The 19,341-nt window shown below is 42.1% G+C and overlaps 1 protein-coding gene across 1 annotated transcript in view; it reads left to right on the plus strand.

Annotated features, from left to right (window-relative positions):
* kcnh8 (potassium voltage-gated channel, subfamily H (eag-related), member 8) overlaps positions 1-19,341 on the plus strand; it is a 452,253-nt gene that overhangs the window by 315,971 nt on the left and 116,941 nt on the right. Inside the window, exons 8-10 of the mRNA XM_043690211.2 lie at positions 615-812; positions 9,880-10,079; positions 17,351-17,600. Of these exons, the coding sequence (XP_043546146.2) occupies positions 615-812; positions 9,880-10,079; positions 17,351-17,600 (648 nt within the window). The remainder of the gene's footprint in view (positions 1-614; positions 813-9,879; positions 10,080-17,350; positions 17,601-19,341) is intronic.

The raw sequence follows: 19,341 nt of genomic DNA on the forward strand, positions 1-19,341 counted from the left end.
TATTGACAAGCCAGTAATGCCCTCCTCCTATAATACATTGTAAGTGCAGGTATACATTCACACATGCGACAACAGCTCCAGGCCCAATTTATGCTAATGAGTCCCAATGCTCAGTTTGTGGTATACCTTAGCCTTTTATAAGGGATCACCTTGCAGCAGCATCATTGCCTCTATGGCTGAAACTGGGTCCCAGTGGGTTTATACCCAGACAGAGAAGAGAAATAAGGCTGTGACTGGACAATTGCCACAGAGAATGCTACAGAATGGGATTGGACAGGTCTTGAAAACACGAACAAATGAGTTAGGAGCAGGATTAAGCCAATCTGCCCCTTAAGCCTGCTCAGCCATTCAATAAGACCATGGCTAATCTGCTTTCAAACATTTCCACCTACCACAGATAACCTTTCATTCCTTTGCTTAGATTTTTATTCATGGGAAATGAAATAATAATGGATAAATGAGGATGAGATAACTTTGTATCAATGATGCTCCAATTGAATGGCGGATCTGGCTCAAGGGATTAAATAGGCCATTCCTAATTCTGTGCGCCTGCATCTTTAATAGTTAAAGACATGTTCTACTGGTAATTACTTTTTTTCACTTTGTGGTTATAGGCTGGCTGCATGAATTGGGAAAACGCCTTGAAACTCCATATTATGACAATAACACACTGGGAGGTCCTGGAATCAGAAGTGCCTACATTGCTGCTCTCTACTTCACACTCAGTAGTCTGACCAGTGTCGGCTTTGGAAATGTCTCAGCCAATACCGAGGCAGAGAAGATCTTTTCTATCTGTACAATGCTGATTGGAGGTATGTTCATTTATCTTTGTGTGTCATCAGTAGAGCTCTGATGTACCTTGTCTGCATAAGATTTATTGGGTTGGAAATTCAACTTGGGAGTTAGCATTCAGCAGTGTGTGTGCATCGGTCACCTGCTGTACTCCATTGAAACCTCTGGAAGTGGATATCCTGTAGAACATTTTATGGGTGACCAATGAGGAGCTCTGGAAGTACATATACAGTTGAATCCCTCATCAGTCTCCTCACTGGTCTATCTATCATGTTATTTACTTCAAGTTATAAACTTTTGCCTCTGTGTATTCAGTTTCTTTGACAGTTTTAAAATGATTAAGGTCTTTACTCAATGTTTGAGATTTTAAAGGCATCAAGGGGTATGCTGAGAAAGCAGGATTATGGCATTGAGACAGAGATTAGCCATGATCATCCTGAATGGCAGAGCAGACTTGAAGGGCCGAGTGGCCTACGCCAGCTTCTTGTTTCTATCTTTACCTTACATCCATTCATAGTGTGTACTTATGAATTCTGTTGAAAAGAGTCATGATGCAGGTTAGTTCATTTTCCAATCTCCATTTCAGTGTTCAGTCAATACTTTATTTATTATCGATAGTAGTGCTCAGTTACAGAGTCATAATTAATAATGGAGATATCAATATCTATTGATGAAACCAAAATGTTTCCAAACCATTTAATCTTTTAGATTTTGAGTTAGGATGTAATTAAGAATTTAAGCATGTCAACTTTGTGCTGCCTCCTCACCTAAATGACTTCAGTATGAAGTTCAATGCTCTACAAGCAGCTGATTAACATGGTGCATACTCACCCTGAACAGCTAAAAACCATCCCACCAATCTCCAAGGAGAACTGCTGTCATTGCCTCAAGTACATTTAGCTGCAAGGAAAAGCACGGTGTCTTGACAATGGACCAGTGCCTCAAAGTACTATAGATATTTTTAACTGTTAATTCCAAAGCGTGGCTTTTTTTTAGAATAAAATGACTTCTACAGAAAAAGAAAAGCTTTTAGATGTAACTTCATGCTGTCTGACAAAAGTCCTGTGTGGGATCCATAGAATGTCAGGAAAATGTCAGTCAGAGAGAAATGTAACAGGAACACATCGAATTCGGATTAGGTTTATGATCACATGTACTCATGTCACAAAACAACAAGAGTGCAGCGGAAAATGTATAAAGTCGCCAACCCACAGTGTCATCCTAAGTACAAAGTACCTAGGTACAGTCTTAGATACAAAAAATAAAAGAAATAAAGAGAAAAGTTACACTGCATTACAGATATACATAGTAGCGGTTTAAGTTAGGAAAATAAGAAATAAAGCTAAACAGATAGACATTACAGTCCAACTATAAGGGCTTCTATGTGACCGGGCTGACCGGGCTCCACTGGTTTCCAAACAGTAGCCACTGATGGCCTCCGATCCCACCCTGCAACAGGTGCTGACCTCCGTCCCCACACCGCTCCGGGCTGCTGGTCTCCGACCCCACCCTGCACCAGACACTGACCTCCGATCCCACCCTGCACCAGGCGCTGACCTCTGAACCCACCCTGCACCAGGCACTGACCTCCGATCCCACCCTGCACCAGGCACTGACCTCCGATCCCACCCTGCACCAGGCACTGACCTCCGATCCCACCCTGCACCGGGCGCTGGCCTACGACCCCTCTCCGCCCCAGGCTGCTGGCCTCCATCCCCAATCCGTTCCGGGCACTGACCTCCATCCCCACTCTGCCCCAGGCTGCTGGTCTCCATCCCCTCTCCATTGCGGGCTGCTGATCTCCATCCCCACTCCGCCCCAGGCTGCTGGTTTCCGTCCCCACTCCGCCCCAGGCTGCTGGTCTCCATCCCCACTCCGCCCCAGGCTGTTGACCTCCATCCCCTCTCCACTCCGGGCTGCTGTCCTCCGAACCCACTCTGCTCCAGGTTGCTGGCTGAAGAGGAAAAAGACAGGGAGTGAAAGAGAGAGAGAGAGAAAAAGGAATGGAATGCAGAGAGCAGGCAAGCTCCAGCTGGAGTGTCCTACTTCATCACTCTATTGGATCTCATGAGGGATGCCAGGTTATATAACGTGGCACTGCAGGTATTATCAAGGGGATTGCGAGAAAAGAAGAAAGAAGCCATCCCAGTATGGGATCCAGAGAGGAAATGGGAGCATATGGTCTCCTCTGCCCATCAACATCCCTCCATCCCGGCTTCACCACCACCTTCCCCACCGCTCCATCAACATCTCCCCATCCCAGCTCCACCAACACCACCCCCACTGCTCCATCAAAATCTCCCCATCCCGGCTCCACCAACACCACCCCCACCGCTCCATCAAAATCTCCCCATCCTGGCTCCACCAAAACCTCCCCCGCTGCTCCATCAACATCGCCCCATCCCGGCAACACCAACACCTCCCCCGCTGTTCCATCAACATCGCCCCATCCCAGCTCCATCAACACCTCCCCCACCGCTCCATCAACATCTCCCCATTCCAGCTCCACCAACACCTCCCCCACCGCTCCATCAACATCGCCCCATCCCAGCTCCATCAACACCTCCCCCACCGCTCCATCAACATCTCCCCATTCCAGCTCCACCAACACCTCCCCCACCGCTCCATCAACATCGCCCCATCCCAGCTCCATCAACACCTCCCCCACCGCTCCATCAACATCTCCCCATTCCAGCTCCACCAACACCTCCCCCACCGCTCCATCAACATCTCCCCATCCCCGCTCCACTAACACCTCCCCCACCGCTCCATCAACATCTCCCCATCCCAGCTCCACCAACACCTCCCCCACCGCTCCATCAACATCGCCCCATCCCCACTCCACCAACACCTCCCCCACCGCTCCATCAACATCTCCCCATCCCCACTCCACCAACACCTCCCCCACTGCTCCATCAACATCTCCCCGTCCCAGCTCCACCAACACCTCCACCACAGCTCCATCAACATCTCCCCATCCCCACTCCACCAACACCTCCCCCACTGCTCCATCAACATCTCCCCATCCCCACTCCACCAACACCTCCCCCACCGCTCCATCAACATCACCCCATCCCAGCTCCACCAACACCTCCCCCACCGCTCCATCAACATCTCCCTATCCCAGCTCCACCAACACCTCCCCCACCGCTCCATCAACATCTCCCCATCCCCACTCCACCAACACCTCCCCCACCGCTCCATCAACATTTCCCCATCCCAGCTTCACCAACACGTCCCCCACCGCTGCATCTACATCTCCATATCCTGGCTCCACCAACGCCTCCCCCACCACTCCATCAACATTTCCCCATCCTGAGCTCCACCAACACCTCCCCCACTGCTCCATCAACATCTCCCCATCCCAGCTCCACCAACATCTCCCCCACTGCTCCATCAACATCCCCCCATCTTGGCTCCAACAACACCTCCCCCACTGCTCCATCAACATCTCCCAGTACTCCGTGAACATCTTTACCCCCCACCTCTGCTCTGTCTATTCTATGTATTCCAGTCTAATTCAGTTAATCCACTCGCCCTCACATATATACCAGTGTTTCCATTCTCACTCAACCTTCCAATACTCCCCCATAGCTCCAGCTATTCAGCTAGCACAGGCACATAACTAAACAAATTGCAACAGACTTACAGAAAACTGCCCTCAAGGCATTGTAATCCATAACCATGGAGGACAATAGAGAGCTGATGAGGGATAAACAAGCCTGCTTTGACTGAGGCCTTTGGAGAAGATGGCTTTACTGACCCCATTGTACCTGCCATTGCTGAGATCATGAAGATATTTTTATCCCTGCCTTTGCCAATTCTCAATATACCACTTCACCATTATCCAGCTTTTTCACGTTAAGTGCGAGATGACAGACAATGGATCACTATTGTTTCCTCATTCCAAGCCTCTGACTTTGTATTTCTGCTTTCACATAGCCCTGAACTGTTGCAACCACACCAGATGGTGCAGCCTCTTCATGAAAGCTGAGAGGAACAACAAACGTGCTGAAAAAGCATTGTCACGATATCTGACCCTTGCAGCCACTAGATACTGGCAGTGAGGGAATGTTAGAGGGTAATACCGAGTCAGGAGCAGCACACAGGCACAAGGGGACCAGGCCAGAGAAAAAGCGAGTTCATGTGCCAGCCCACCTGCAGGCAAAGTCAAACTGTTCTGTTGCTGAAGACGCAGATGTGATGTGGTGGCTTACAGGAAAAACACTGCTAGGCAACAAGACAAAGATGCTGATTGCATTGGCAGGCCTGTTAGATAGTCTCTTGCCACTATCAAGGAACATGCTGATGCCTGGCTCCAGTTTTGTGCAAATAATTTGCAGCGTGGAAGCCAACTCCATGTGAATACTTGCCTTCCTGCCATGATAGACCATCTGACAGCCAATGTCTCAGCCTCTACTGCAGCAAAGGCAGAAGCCAGTCAACATCTTGGAGCCCCTGCTTTTGCCTCTGAACCAGCCCAGACTTCAGATGCCCATTCTGGCATCAGCCAGTTTGAAGCCAGAAATGAAAGGGCCAGAGGTGTTCAAGATCATCCTACAACACTATTCCACAGTCCCTTCCTGGGAAATTCCTCAGGTTCCCACCAGCCATATTGCAACCACTGAGTAGGGAGCACCAGGTCAGGCTGAGGCACCCACAACACAGACAACAAGGTAATGGACAGTTTGGTCCGTGGATTTTTAGAAGTTTTATTGGATATAGTTAAATAAGATTATTGTGGGGTGCTTTTTATTGATTAGCTTACTTTCAATAAAATTGAGTCATGAGGATGCTCTGATGCAGCAGATGATTTAAGAGATGCAGAATTCTACAACAGCTATGATGCAGGAATGACATCTCAGGAGAACTGTATTCCAAGTATCCAGTCACAGACAGCCCATCCAGAGCAGGGGGGTGATCGTTCTTCTTCCCTTCATCTGGAGGTGGTTACTGCTTGAAAGGGCAGAGTTACGGAGCAGACTGCCACAACTTTGGAGATGAGCGCTGATGATTGTAAGGAGTGTAGGTGAGGGAAGAGGGTGACATATTTCCCTCGAAATACTATAAGGATTCCTTCAGCATTGCTGCAGTTTGCTCCACAAGAATCCTGGTTTCTGCATGTTTCGAATTGTAGGACAAATCTAAAAGCTGTATCCCCCACCTCCCGGCAGGTCCTTTACGGCGTGTCAAAGATGGTGGCTGATGTGCAGAATTAATGGGTTGTGGCTGCTCCTAATATATCAGGCATTCAGTCAGAGGACCTTCTCAGCATGATCTGACATCATCTAATGGGAATGAATGGTAGCCTTTGTGCTGAAATTATGTATGAGACCCACAGAGCCACATGTGTGCACTCACTGGCTCCCTGCACCATTGGAATCCCCATATCCTCCCAAATCCATTTACTCCCTGGTGCTTCTTTCTAGCCAGTGAGGTAGCAATGCATTTTACACAGAGCCACTGTCACCTTCCTGATGCTGTGATGTGTAGTGAACTGTGAATTGTTGCTCAGGTTGGCTGCTTCCTCCTTGAAAGATCCACTGGCATAAAAACTCAGGGAAACATTGACAACACTGGCAATGCCATCCTTGCCTGATTGTGAGGATGCAGCATGAGTTATAGGAGGTGACCCATTTCATTACCTGCCTTGGTGAAATGTAGATGCCTCAGACGCTGGTCATTGGTGAGGTGGGATTAGAGAAGTGCTCCTTAAAGGATTCTGAGGGATACTGAGAGCCTCCCTTTTTCTCTCTTTTGCTTTGTATGCTGTTTATCCAAATCAGTGATACCCAAGAGGGCTGCAACTATTGACCCACTCTGAATTAGTCTTGACAATGTCAATTCCTTTAACGTCAATGACAGGAGCCAGCATCAGTCCTTTGAAAAATTCAAATAAATTGCAGAAATCCTCTAATAACACAAGGCACATTCATCTTTGGATGGCGCTCAACTCAGATTACATTTAGTTAGAATCATGAGTTTCTGTTTTGGATCTCTGTAACTCAAAAGGAATATTCTTGACTTGCTCAACTTTGGATACATAAGGTAAGCCATCCCACAAGGTACTGTAGTGGAGCTGGAGTGTAAGATTTGTTTCCTTGTCTCTCCTCCCCTGCCTTATTGTTTAGACTCAATGTGTGATGCAGTTTGACATAAGGGTTGATATACTTTTGAATGACTATTCCCAGGCATAAACATCAACGCTACCTCACTTCAAGGGGAGATTCAGAATGTCTTTGTAAAGCTCTCTTGCTCTTTCCCAGAACGTAGGTGGTGAGAAAACAAGACATGACAGGGAAGATATTTATCGACCAAATGGATAGTGTCCAGTCCATTGTATTTAATTTGTCAGGAGTTTTACCTGGATCTTGGTGCAGATTGCTTTAAGAAGGACACTAGTGTTTGTTCAATGGACCGCTCATTAATGTGGCAGAGGGATTTTGATGCAATTTCTCCAACACACTTGTGCGTTGCTGATACCCAGCCCAGGTCTCACTGCAGAGCAGGAATGTGGTGATGACAACTGCTTTGGACAGTTGAACTTGTGTTGATTTGCAGAGGTTTTTATTGTCAAAAATATTCACTGCCATGGTTTATAGAAAGCTGGGTTAGCACAACTGAATACAACGAGATACAGTAATTAACTGTTCACTAGAAAAAATGAGGGGTGGCCTTATGAAAGTGTAAAAATCATGAGGAGCAGGAATAGGGTAAATAGCCAAGGTCCTTTTCCTCGGGTGGGGGGAGTCAAAAGCTAGAGGGCCGAGGTTTAAGGTGAGAGGGGAAAGGTGTAAAATGGATCTGATCTGTAACTTTTTCACATAGAAGGTGGTGTGTGTCTGGAACCAGCTGCCAGAGAAAGTGGTGGAAGCATCTGGGTGGATATATGGATAGTAAAGGTTTAGAGGGATACCCAGTCCCAGTCCAAATTCTGGCAAATGGGACTAGATCAGATTGGGATGTCTGGTTGGCGCAGCTGAGTTGGATTGAAGGGTCTGTTGCTGTGCTGTATGACTCCATGACTCCACAAATAAATCAAACCTAGTAGTTGGATGGCCTACCCTTTCTGTAATGCTGGTGAAGGCCCCTCATGTGGTGGAGCTTATGCATAAAGGAGAGAGTGCATTAACTGGACTCGTGAGATCCAAGAAGAAACACTGTGCATCAAAAAGTTAGAAAGCGAGATTACAGAGAGATGACTGCTGGGCGTTTAATCTGAGGGGCACCATGCCTCAGGTGAGGGAAGACGTCAAGAAGGAGAGTCCTTCATGGTAACTTCAGCCAGTTCAGGAATTGAACTCTTGCTGTTGGCATCACTTTGTATCTCAAATCAACTGTCCAGTCAACTGAGCAATAGGACGGGTTTGACATCATGATCCGCCTAAGCTGCAAGCTTCCAGCATGCACACAGCACACCTGTGCTATCTCATTTTGAGTGTCAAGGCACACAACATCGACCATATTGGAAGTAGCTAAAGGAGTTATGATCATTTTTCACATTTGGATCTTCAGCAACGCTGACACCCACAAGCAACAAAGCAAATTAATTTGTCACTAGTAAATTTTAAAAAAATTATTGTTAATGCAGAACTAAGCAAAATGAAAACTGTCACATCAGTACAGGCTAGGGATTAAAACGAAATTAGTGGCAAGTAAAATTTAGTTCTACACTAATATATTCTTCTGGTTTTGGTTAGTATATGTTAATCTCAATAACAATATGCTTTAACGCTTTATAACAAAGCATATTTCTTGCTGGATTATATTTTCTGCTTGCTGCCCAGACCTAATAATTAATTACGTCATATCATTTGTCTTGCCACTTTTTGCTCAATCCCTTTTGTTATTCTTTGTACTTCTGGTTTTTGTCACTCTTGTTTTGTGTCTGATACTTGATTTGTTTTTTGGCTTTTTTTGTCACTTTTTGCATATTTTACAATCTTTCTTACTCTGTCCTCTTGTGAATACTGCCAACATAGATAAATCTGAGACTATATTCTGCTAAATGTCTGAGGAGTGAGGGCACAAACTAAAGATCAGACCCTGTGGATTATTACCTCAAGAACATCCTCTTTTTCCAATTCTCCCGAATCAATACTGCTATCCAACTCCCTTTTTCCCTTCTCTAATTCTTGCTGAACACTTTGTATCCTTGGATATCTAGCTTCAAGTCCTCACCATTCTTTAACCACATTTCTCTTATGACAATTGTATTCCCACATGATTATTTGTGCTTTTAGCTCTCCAACCTTACTCATCACATTTGATGCAATCTGTCATTGTGTTCCTCATTATCCAGCTTCATCTGTTCCTCCATAGTATGGAACTACTTTCTTCTCTAGGTCTATGCACCACTCTCATCCATTATGCACTTTATTTATCTTTCTGCTTCTACATGCTACTATCCTTCCTCTATATATGGATTCTGGGGACACTAAAGGACTCTCATTGAAGAGGCTAAATCAGTGGAAATAGGGGTTTGGCTGCAAATAAATAATTTGCCATAAAGAATTGCTCTTTGGTTATAGCTTGTGGGACAATACAATAATATGGTTAACAGATTTATGTGGGGACTAAACACATCCAAAGTCCTTTTTTAATGACCTGATTAGTCTGTGGTAATCAAATCAATAGCATTGCAATTACATTGAAAGCTGACCACAAACTAGACAGCTTTGTAGATTCAATATGTTAGTTATTGTTACACAATAACAACATAATTACATTTGTTATGAAAGCATTTTCTGTTCTTATTTTAGATTTTACCCGATAGTGGAAAAACTCATAAAGTAATTAATATGAGAAAATAAGAGACATTTTGGTGAATTCTCTTACTAAACATTTGCAAGTTTTAACCCCAGTAAGAATTCCTAGCTGTAAGTTGGCTGTTAACTCTGATGAGCTTCTCGTTCAAAATTGTGCAGAGTTCAGTTTATCAGGATTGCAAGATCAGAAATATGAAGAACTGCGTTTAGCAGGTAGCCCACTCATCCATACACACTGGTGCTTTACAATCCTGTAAACTGACCTACTTTGCCAACATTGCTGTATGATCTATAACTATTTGTTTTTCTTTCTTCTCAGCACTGATGCATGCATTGGTATTTGGGAATGTAACTGCCATCATTCAGCGCATGTACTCCAGGTGGTCTCTGTATCACCACAGAATCAAAGATCTAAAGGATTTCATTCGAGTCCATCATCTGCCAAAGCAGCTCAAACAGCGAATGCTCGAGTATTTCCAGACAACGTGGTCAGTCAATAATGGAATTGATGCTAATGAGGTAATTGCCTTCCTAATTTACATTTGATACAATGAAATAATACTTTCATATATAACTGAAAGTCAATTAAAATGTTAAAACTATGAATATTTTAATCATAGTTGCATCTTTCTCACAGTGTGATTGGTTCCCGATTTTCCTTCTTGTATGTCCCATTGAACTATCTGGTAGTTCGGCTCTGGACAGGGGTTCAGAAGATTTTGCATTTGAGTACTAATAGGGGTAATTTATGGGAGTCCTGTTGAGTATCATACAGGAGGAAACAAAAGGTTTCAGAGCCCACCAATGTGAATTTCCATGGCAGTTCCTGCATATCACTTCATTACTGTATTCCCTGGCTCTTTAGGTAAACAGAGGCTGGTGATATACTTCATGTGTATCGTATTCCATGGGTTATCTCTCTCTTCCCCTTTTCATTCTTGTCATATGTGGAAGAGTTTGGATTCTTGAATTGTAGAAATATATGGAGCATTGAATGAGATTCATGATCTCATTCTGTGTTTATAGATTATTTGAAATTTCATAAAACTCTGGCCCTCTCAATGAAGCATAAAACAGATGCTGGAAGTACAGTATGATTGGTCAATGTTGCCCTGAGCCTCAGAGAAAGCTACAGCATATTATTTTGAAAAAATGCATCTTTTGCTGCTGTTTTGTATTAAAGTGAATTTTAGGCTTTGAATATTTATCCACAGCTTCTTTCATCTGTTCGGTGAATCCGTGCACAGCATGCTCACTTATTCTGCATAATTAGGATGATTGCTTAGAACATCCCTGTAATGAAGGGTTGTGGATTGGGATCACTTTCACTGGAAGTACAGTGGTGATATTAGACTGTTGTTCCATCTCCAGTTCTGGGATTATGATGTTATGCATTTCTTTTGCTAGATTTCCTTTTCAAGTCTATCCCTCTGAAACACAGCATCACTATAAGATTGTGGGTAGTACATGCAGTGCATTGGATAAAGTGGATTCACAATGTATGTACCTCATGTCCATACACCTTGTTTGCTTCCCTCTCCTGAACATGTTGCTGTTTCTCATAGTCTTCTTTGAAACAGCATTCCAAGTTGTATCTATGTCCTTGAATCGGGAGTGTTGACATCCCAGCTGATATTTTACTGGCGAAGTCAGATCCTAATTAGGAACCTAGTTTTATAAATCGTATTTTTATTTGTTTTCAATGAAGTGGCCTCCCACTGAAACATAAGCAGACAATGCTGCAGATTTGGTTTAACAATAAAACAGAAGTCTATTATAAAAGAAATGGAGATAAAATAGAATAATCCAACTATCTATTTATGATACAATTTCAAAAAAAAAGATTAAACATACAGTACAAGTATAATCCCATTAATCTCAAAGCATTATTGTATAGAAAAGAAACAAAACAGCTTTTGTGAAGAACCCAGAACACACCTCTGGCCCACTCCCCAAAGTACCAGCCATATAATACTCACACCAGAATCCCTGTACCTTAAGTCACTTGTGACTGATAGCTTCTTCCTGAAGCACCCATACAGCTATGTTTCACTCTACCGAACTTTAAGTAGTGTTTTCCGGACTTTGTTTATCCCATTACTTTGGGGCTGGGACTAGCACTAACCCTTCACTCCATTGTAATCTAATTCACTCTATCTACCATTCCCTTCTCTGAAACACTGTTCCAGACTCCCACCTTGTTCCAAGGACTTCACAGGACTGCCTCACAGATGCACAAAAGTGAAACTATAAATCCTCCGTTAAGGGCAGTTTCCGTAAGCAGTGAAAAATAAACAAATTCCAGGACAATCGAATCAACCATTGAGGCCGTCCATTACTTCCTTATTAGTTTCCAAACAATCTAATATCCAACAGAAATTCGTACACAAAGCTATTCACTCTTCAATTAAAATCCTACATGTAAACCTCACAGCTTATATCAAAGGAGAGAAAAAAAATCATTTAAAATAATCAAACACTTTCCTTTCTCCTCCTCTTTCCATGAGTCTGCCCTTGACCCACTCCTTGGGTCACATTTAATGGGGCTTTTGGAAGGTAGAGAGATCAGTAAATGGGAAAGGAAGGTAAGGAATGAAATGTCTGCCATCTTCTCAACACCCTGGAATTTTATCAGTAACAGGTCAAGTGGAGGATGGCCTTCTCATCCAGAGATATATTGAGTTCTTTAAATGGCCCATTAAGGACAACTTAAGAACCTCTTCCCACTATCATTGCTTTGTTTTACAGTGGTGCAGGCTCTCCGCCATGCTGGAAGATCACTCAGTAATTCCTGCCAACTTACCCTGTCAGCCATTGGGGTAGTTCTTTCTAATTGGACACGTTGTGACTCAAAGCAAAGCCATCAGCTGCAAGTGCTGTTCCTGTGCAAACCTTCATATTCAAATAAACCCTCTCTGCACCTCACTAGGGCTTACCTCTCCCCTGTAACCCTGACCCAAATTCCCTTCTTACAAGGGTGGCTTCACGCTGCTGCTTCTAGCTTGCTGTCCTATCAGTGGTCAAGCTGCTAGGTCTCCAATTGGGATCCATGATAACTGTTCATTCACACTGACATAAACAGAGAATGAGTTGTGGGCAAAACCGCCTCCTGCTTTGGGCACACCTTCAGGGCTAGTGTCTATTGTGTCCAATAGCAGGTACTTTTAGACATAATGTCTGACAATTTCAGTAAATTGAACAACTGCATCACATTGCATGAGCTTTCCTTAATTTATTTTTGATAAGCAGAGAGTAGTGTTCAACAATGAGCAGATAAAATATTTGGTTATGTTAGGGTGAATTTAAAAAGTAATTCATGATTAATGCTGAATCTGCCTCCCTGGCAACAATACAATGAGCAGTTTAAATCCTTTTTCATTTATTTCAAGCTTTCAAAACATACAACAGCAAATGCAGCAGGATTCCAATTCCAACACTAAGTGTAGTCCTACCCAGCATTTCTCCCTGCAGCATAACTAAATTTCCCCTCTAATTTTGAGTGTTATTTAAAGTGAATGGTTATAGTACAGTGCATTTCTGTCATAAGTACATTGAAAGTACGCCTACAATATAATGCCTGGGTGAATACTTGGTGACTTCTACCAATTAATATCTGTAAATTTCAACTTGCAAAATGATTCTGATTTATTATTTTAATGGTATTGGTTATCTCCGCTAATAAGCACATAATTTTAATGTGTGGATCATAATTTAAGTAAAAGGATTACTTCTGATGTTTAACTCCAGCAGTTTGTGGATACATGATTACTACCATCAATGTTTTGAATAAGATGGACAGCCTCAGTATTAGTTATGGTTTCAGGTGTATTAGGTAATATTCTGTTTTTGTTTTCTTTTCCGTCCCTGCACTAAGTATCATTTTCATGCTATTAGTTCAGTTTTAGTAAAGTTAGATCACATGGGATCCGGAGAGCTAACCAACTGGATATATGATTAGCTTGAAGGTAAGAGACAGAGGATTGTGCTGCTTTTTGGACTGAAGGCCTGTGACCAGTGGTGTGCTGTAAGCACTGGTGCTGGGTTCACTGCTTTTCCTTATTTATATAAATGATTTGGATGTGAACATAGGAGGTATGATTAGTAAGTTTGTAGATGACACCAAAATAGGTGCGTAGTGACAGTGAAGAAGATTATCTCAGAGTACAATGGAACCTCGATCAGATTGGCCAATGGGCCGAGGAGCGGCAGATAGAGTTTGACTTATATCAGTGTGAAGTGTTGCATTTTGCTAAGGCGAACCAGGGCAAGACTTATACACTTAATGGTAAGTTTCTGGGGAGTGTTGCTGAATAAAGAGACCAAGGAATGCAGATGCATAGTTCCTTGAAATTGGAGGTGGTGAAGAAAGCATTTGGTATGCTTGCCTTCATTGGTCAATGCATTGAGTATAGGAGTTGGGATGTCACATCGTGGCTGTACAAAACATTGGTTAAGCCCTTTTTGGAATAGTGCATACAATTCTGGTGACCCTTCTACGGGAAGGATGTTGTTAAACTTGAGAGGGTGCAGAAAAAAATGTTTATAAGGATGTCGCCAAGACTGGAAGTTTTGAGTTGTAGGAAAAGCTGAACAGGCTGGGGCTATTTTCCCTGGAATGTCAGAGGATGAGGGATAACCTTATAGAGGCTTTTAAAATCACAAGAGGCATGGAAAGGGTAAATAGCCAAGTTCTTTTTCCCAGGGTCGGGGAATCCAAAACCAAAGGGAATAGATTTAAGGTGAGAGGGAAAAGATTTAAAAAGGATCTGAGTGGTAATCTTTTCAAACAGAGGGTGATGTGTGTATGGAATGAGCTGCTAAAGGAAGTGGTGGATGCTGGTACAATTATGACATTTAAAAGTCATCTGGATGGGTGGATGAATAGAAAGGGTTTAGAGGGTTATGGGCCAAGTGCTGGTAAATGGGACTAGATTAATTTAGGATATCTGGTCAATATGGACGAGTTGGACCGAAGTGTCTGTTTCCGTGCTGTATTACTCTATGACCCTCTGACTCCATTTCTTTCCATAGTTTTTCTTTCTGTGAGAATAGATTTTTGTGTTATTAGACATGCTGTTATTATCAATCCGACCACCTAATAAATATGTAAAATATTTATAGCTGTTCACTGCATTGGAGGCTGAGTTTCAAGTTAGTAAAGAGAAGAATGGTGTTTTCACTGGAAGATTTTCAATTTCTCAAAAGAGCACATGTTTTCTTCCAAATAAAGTATTCTGGTCTCATGTTCATAATCTTAGGATACCTCATTCCACCCTCCCACAACATATGGCACAATATAGCCCAAAGCTCAGCAGCTCCAATTCTGGCAGGAGAGAAATTGGTGTCACACACGGATAATATAAATGTAATTGAAAATTTAAGGACACGTAGCTGCTTAATCACTATCTATTTCAAAAATAAGGATTACTCCAAATCTACAGAAAGGTTCGAGAATGTAACATATTATTCAGAACGTATGACTGAATAAATGACTTGAGCTTTCTTTTTGTGGCTTATGACATTATTCAGCCAGTCCCCTGTGTGTTATTCCTTGAATCATCTTTGACAGCAACAGGGAGATATAATCTTTTGAGAGGCTTCTTCACAGCTCTGTAGCGTCTGTGTGAAGAAAGTGAGAACTGCAGATGCTGGAGATCAGAGTCGAAAAGTGTGGTGCTGGAAAAGCTCAGCTGGTCAGGCAGCATCCGAGGAGCAGGGGCATCAACGTTTTGAGCATAAGCCTTTCATCAGTGTGGGGGGAAAGATAGCTGGGAGTGCGATTCATAGATGGAGGGAGAAGGTGATGGTGATAGGTCAGAAAGGAGGGTAGAGCGGATAGGTGGGAAGAAACTTGGATGGGTAGGAGAGTGCAAGAGGGTGGTACCGAGTTAGAAGTTTGGCCCTGGGATAAGGCAGGGGCAGGGGATATGAAGAAACTGGTGAAATCTACCTTGATCCCGTGTTGTTGAAGAGTCCCAAGGTGGAAAATGAGGCGTTCTTCTTCCAGGCACTGGAGGTTTGGCGGTGGAAGAGTCCCAGGATTTGCATGTCCTTTGCGGAGTAGGAGGGGGAGTTAAAGTGTTCGGCCACAGGGTGGTGGGGCTGTTTAGTGCATGTGTCCTGGACATCTGGTGAATGAGTGAATAGGCAGAGTGTTCTGATGGAAATGATAGGTGAGGAAAGTGAGTAGGGTGGTTGAGGTAAGTAAGTTAGATGTCAGGTGGATGAAGTGGCAGACAAGTGGAGTGGTAGGTGAGTGGGGCAACAGGTGGATAAGTGGGTATGGGATTGTAGGGTCAGATGGAGTAGTCAGGTTGAAATTAGTCAGGTTGGGGGATTGCTAGGGAATTGGGGTAATCAAGATTAAAAGTAAATGTTGCTTTGGTGATGAGAGGCTTGATCAGGAGGAGTGGTCAGGTTGTCAGGGATAGTTAGACAAGAGGGTAGGGGGAGAGGTTTTTAGAACTGGGTGGGGATGGGTTTTGGAGTCTTTGTGCAGGTCCTAACACACATTTTGAGCTTTGTGCCTAGCCTTCAATGATCTCAAGACCAGGAGATCTGGACCAATAATCCAACCATTCATTTTCATCTCTTTTAATTTGTTTTTATTGCTATAAGCAGAGCACTGTCCAGTTGTAAGTTATTGGTCTTCACTCTTATTTTTGGCATTATCCCAAACCTGTTTGCTTATATCAGCCTGTCATGGTGCTTTAACATGATCCTCACTTGCACTGGATCATCGTTGCTAACACCATAAAGTCATTTTTGCTTACATAACAGAGACTGTTACTTTGAAGGTATTTCATTAGTGAAACACTTTGGAGTTTTCCTAAGATGAGATAAGGCATGGTACAAATGCTGATTTTTACTTTCTTTTCTCTCTTTTGCACAAATATATTTGCCTGTTATTGCTTATTTTATCAGTTGAAAGTGATAATAAATCTGCCTTTCATACCATCAAAGTGCACTGTCACAGGGAGATGATGGCACCCCAAAGAACATCAACGCCAAATGTGCATCACTCAAAATTAATCACTATCAGCCTGGTGAGAAAATCAAAGAGAAAATTTGAAAATAAACTGATAGGATAGCAATCAAGAGCAGTGGAGATAATCTCTCTCATTTTGAGAGGAGATTTGGCAGTTTTTAACACTTAAGCTGAAAAGATAATTGTATATTTGTGTTGCAGTTCAATAAGTACTTTTAATGCTTAGCTCATGGTTGTATCAGTTTACAAAATTCTCATCTATCTGGTTGATCTAGTTAGTCTCTGCACCATGTATGTGTATTTATGTATATCTTTAAAATTAATCTAACCAGTCTCAGGAGACACATTATGATGTGGAAGCATGTGTATTTTTGTGTCTATGAACTTGTTAAAAAGTTTTAATTGAATCTTTGTAATACGACATTAGCATTTATACCATACTGTTAATTGTATTATAGATGGAACAAAGAGAGATTCCATGGGGAGATTCTGAAATGCATTTTGTTTCATTTAAATTCCATCTAATTATCTCTTGCAGTCATTAATGGATATTTCAGCTTAAAACTATTTTGAAAACTATGATCATGTCTTCATGCAATTAATTAATTTCAATTAAACGACAACCGACAATGCCGATATCAGTGATTATTGTGGATATCTACTAGATTTTACTATTTAACACATTTTTAACTAATTCTTGTGATTTTTTTTCCTGAGGGGATTTCAGACCCTCCTCTGTTCTTTTGCAGGCAGCTATGTCATTACTTATTTCAATGCATATTAACTCTTGTCATTTCCATAGCTTTTAAAGGATTTTCCAGATGAGCTGAGGTCAGACATCACTATGCACTTGAACAAGGAAATCCTACAACTTTCTCTGTTTGCCTCTGCCAGCCGTGGCTGCCTTAGGTCTCTCTCTCTACACATCAAAACTTCTTTCTGTGCTCCAGGCGAGTACCTCCTTCGACAGGGAGATGCATTGCAGGCCATCTATTTCGTCTGCTCAGGCTCCATGGAAGTTCTTAAAGGTACCATGGTGCTGGCAATACTTGGTAGGTTTGTATAATTTTGCTTTAATTGCAACCATAGCTACAACTTCTAAATTTACCAATTTGTTTTCAGACCATTTAGAAGAAAATAAGTGACCCTCAAATGTCTGACAGATTTCTGAGAACCAGTCAAATTTTGTATCTCATACGCTTTGTAATTTGTGTTCTCCAACTTGGTCTCTTGTGTATCCTCCTATTGTTTTCCCAACCACTGGTGGCTATGTCTTAAAGCCTAGACTTTGAGCTCTGCAATTCCATCTCTAAACTATTGAGCCTGCCTCTCTCTCTCTCTCTGTCTCTCTCTCTCTCTGTGTCTCTGTCTTAAAACCTCTTTACAAGCTTTTGATCACTTGTCCTTCTATCTCTGTTGGCTCAGTGTCATTTTTTTGTTGTCTCAATATTGCTGTGAAGTGCTTTGGGATCATTTTGTGCAATACTATACAGTATAAATGATGATTCTTATTTTGTCACAAAATCTTTTGCAAACATCTATTTCAAAAGACTAAATTCAAAATATGGAAGAAAGGGTTTTACTGACTGCTCTATGTAGTAACTCTATAGGTGCATTGTTATTATCCATTTACTTGCAGAAAAAGTTCTGGATGTTGCATTTTAGAAACCTCAGTGAGCTTTTATCAAAGGTTTAATTTCCTCAAGCTCAGGCAGAATTCCCAATACACATTTGTAAGGACTAAGGTAGTTTATTAAATAGAATGTACAGTCTAATGAGTAATGTTCTTTTCTTGCAGAATGCTGTGTAATATTCTACAAGAATTTATTGAATAATGTTGTAAAGATGGTTTTCTCTGTGCTACAAATGTACATGCTCGGGCTATATACAAGTCTGCAGCCTAAGCTGATTGTTTAGTTACATTGCATACAATGGATACCAAAAGAAAGCAAAACTTGAAAAGACAGACTGCATTGGATGAAACAACAGGAAGCACACAAAAATCAACTTTATAAGTACACTCTTACCTGGTGTTGTGACAGAAGAGACTACTTTCATGCCGTTGTTCCATTTCTTCAACTCATTATGAACTGGAACCTAAATTAATCATCAATGCTAAGCAACAACCTAAAACAGATTTATTCTAAATTGCAAATTATGCTTCCCATTAACATCACTGTTTCTAATTTTCCTCCTTCGTAATTGAAATGCAGTCAAATGCAGAATTACTCATATTTTAAATACAAAATGTGAGATTTAAGATTAAAATCCCAGGATAAATATGAAACAAAGTCCAACCTGTCCAAAAATATAACTTTTATCAAATAATTAGCTGAACAACTGAGGAAGCAATGTGATTTCTAAAAGTGGGATAGACGATGAGTGTCTAAGTTTAATGCAATATCTCAGCTCGATCACAGCTTGATGCTGAGAGTGTGGGATTGTTGAATTCATGGGGAGATAAGCTGAGTTTTTAGAGTATTTTTTTCTATGGCTTTTCTTAGACAATAAAAATAATATTCCAGACCATTAGGGTTAAAGTGTAAGTGTCCCTACCTCTGGGCTAGAAGGTCCAGCTTCAAGTGTTACCTGACTCATAGGTGAGTCAGAGCAGATCTGATCAGGTTAATGAAAAATATCTTCAGTGGTTTACTCAAAAGTAAAACTAAAGAGGGCCAAAAACAATTAGTTCATAATTATTCTATCTGGAATTAATCAGAGCATTGTCCCAGGCTACACCAGAATAATAAGGCTAGTTACCACATTGAGGTACCCTTGACTAATGCCTACTAA

The sequence above is a fragment of the Chiloscyllium plagiosum genome, unplaced genomic scaffold (assembly GCF_037043375.1).
Source record: "Chiloscyllium plagiosum isolate Xiang-an unplaced genomic scaffold, Cpla_swu_hap1 HiC_scaffold_5, whole genome shotgun sequence".
Classification (NCBI taxonomy): Eukaryota; Metazoa; Chordata; class Chondrichthyes; order Orectolobiformes; family Hemiscylliidae; genus Chiloscyllium; species Chiloscyllium plagiosum.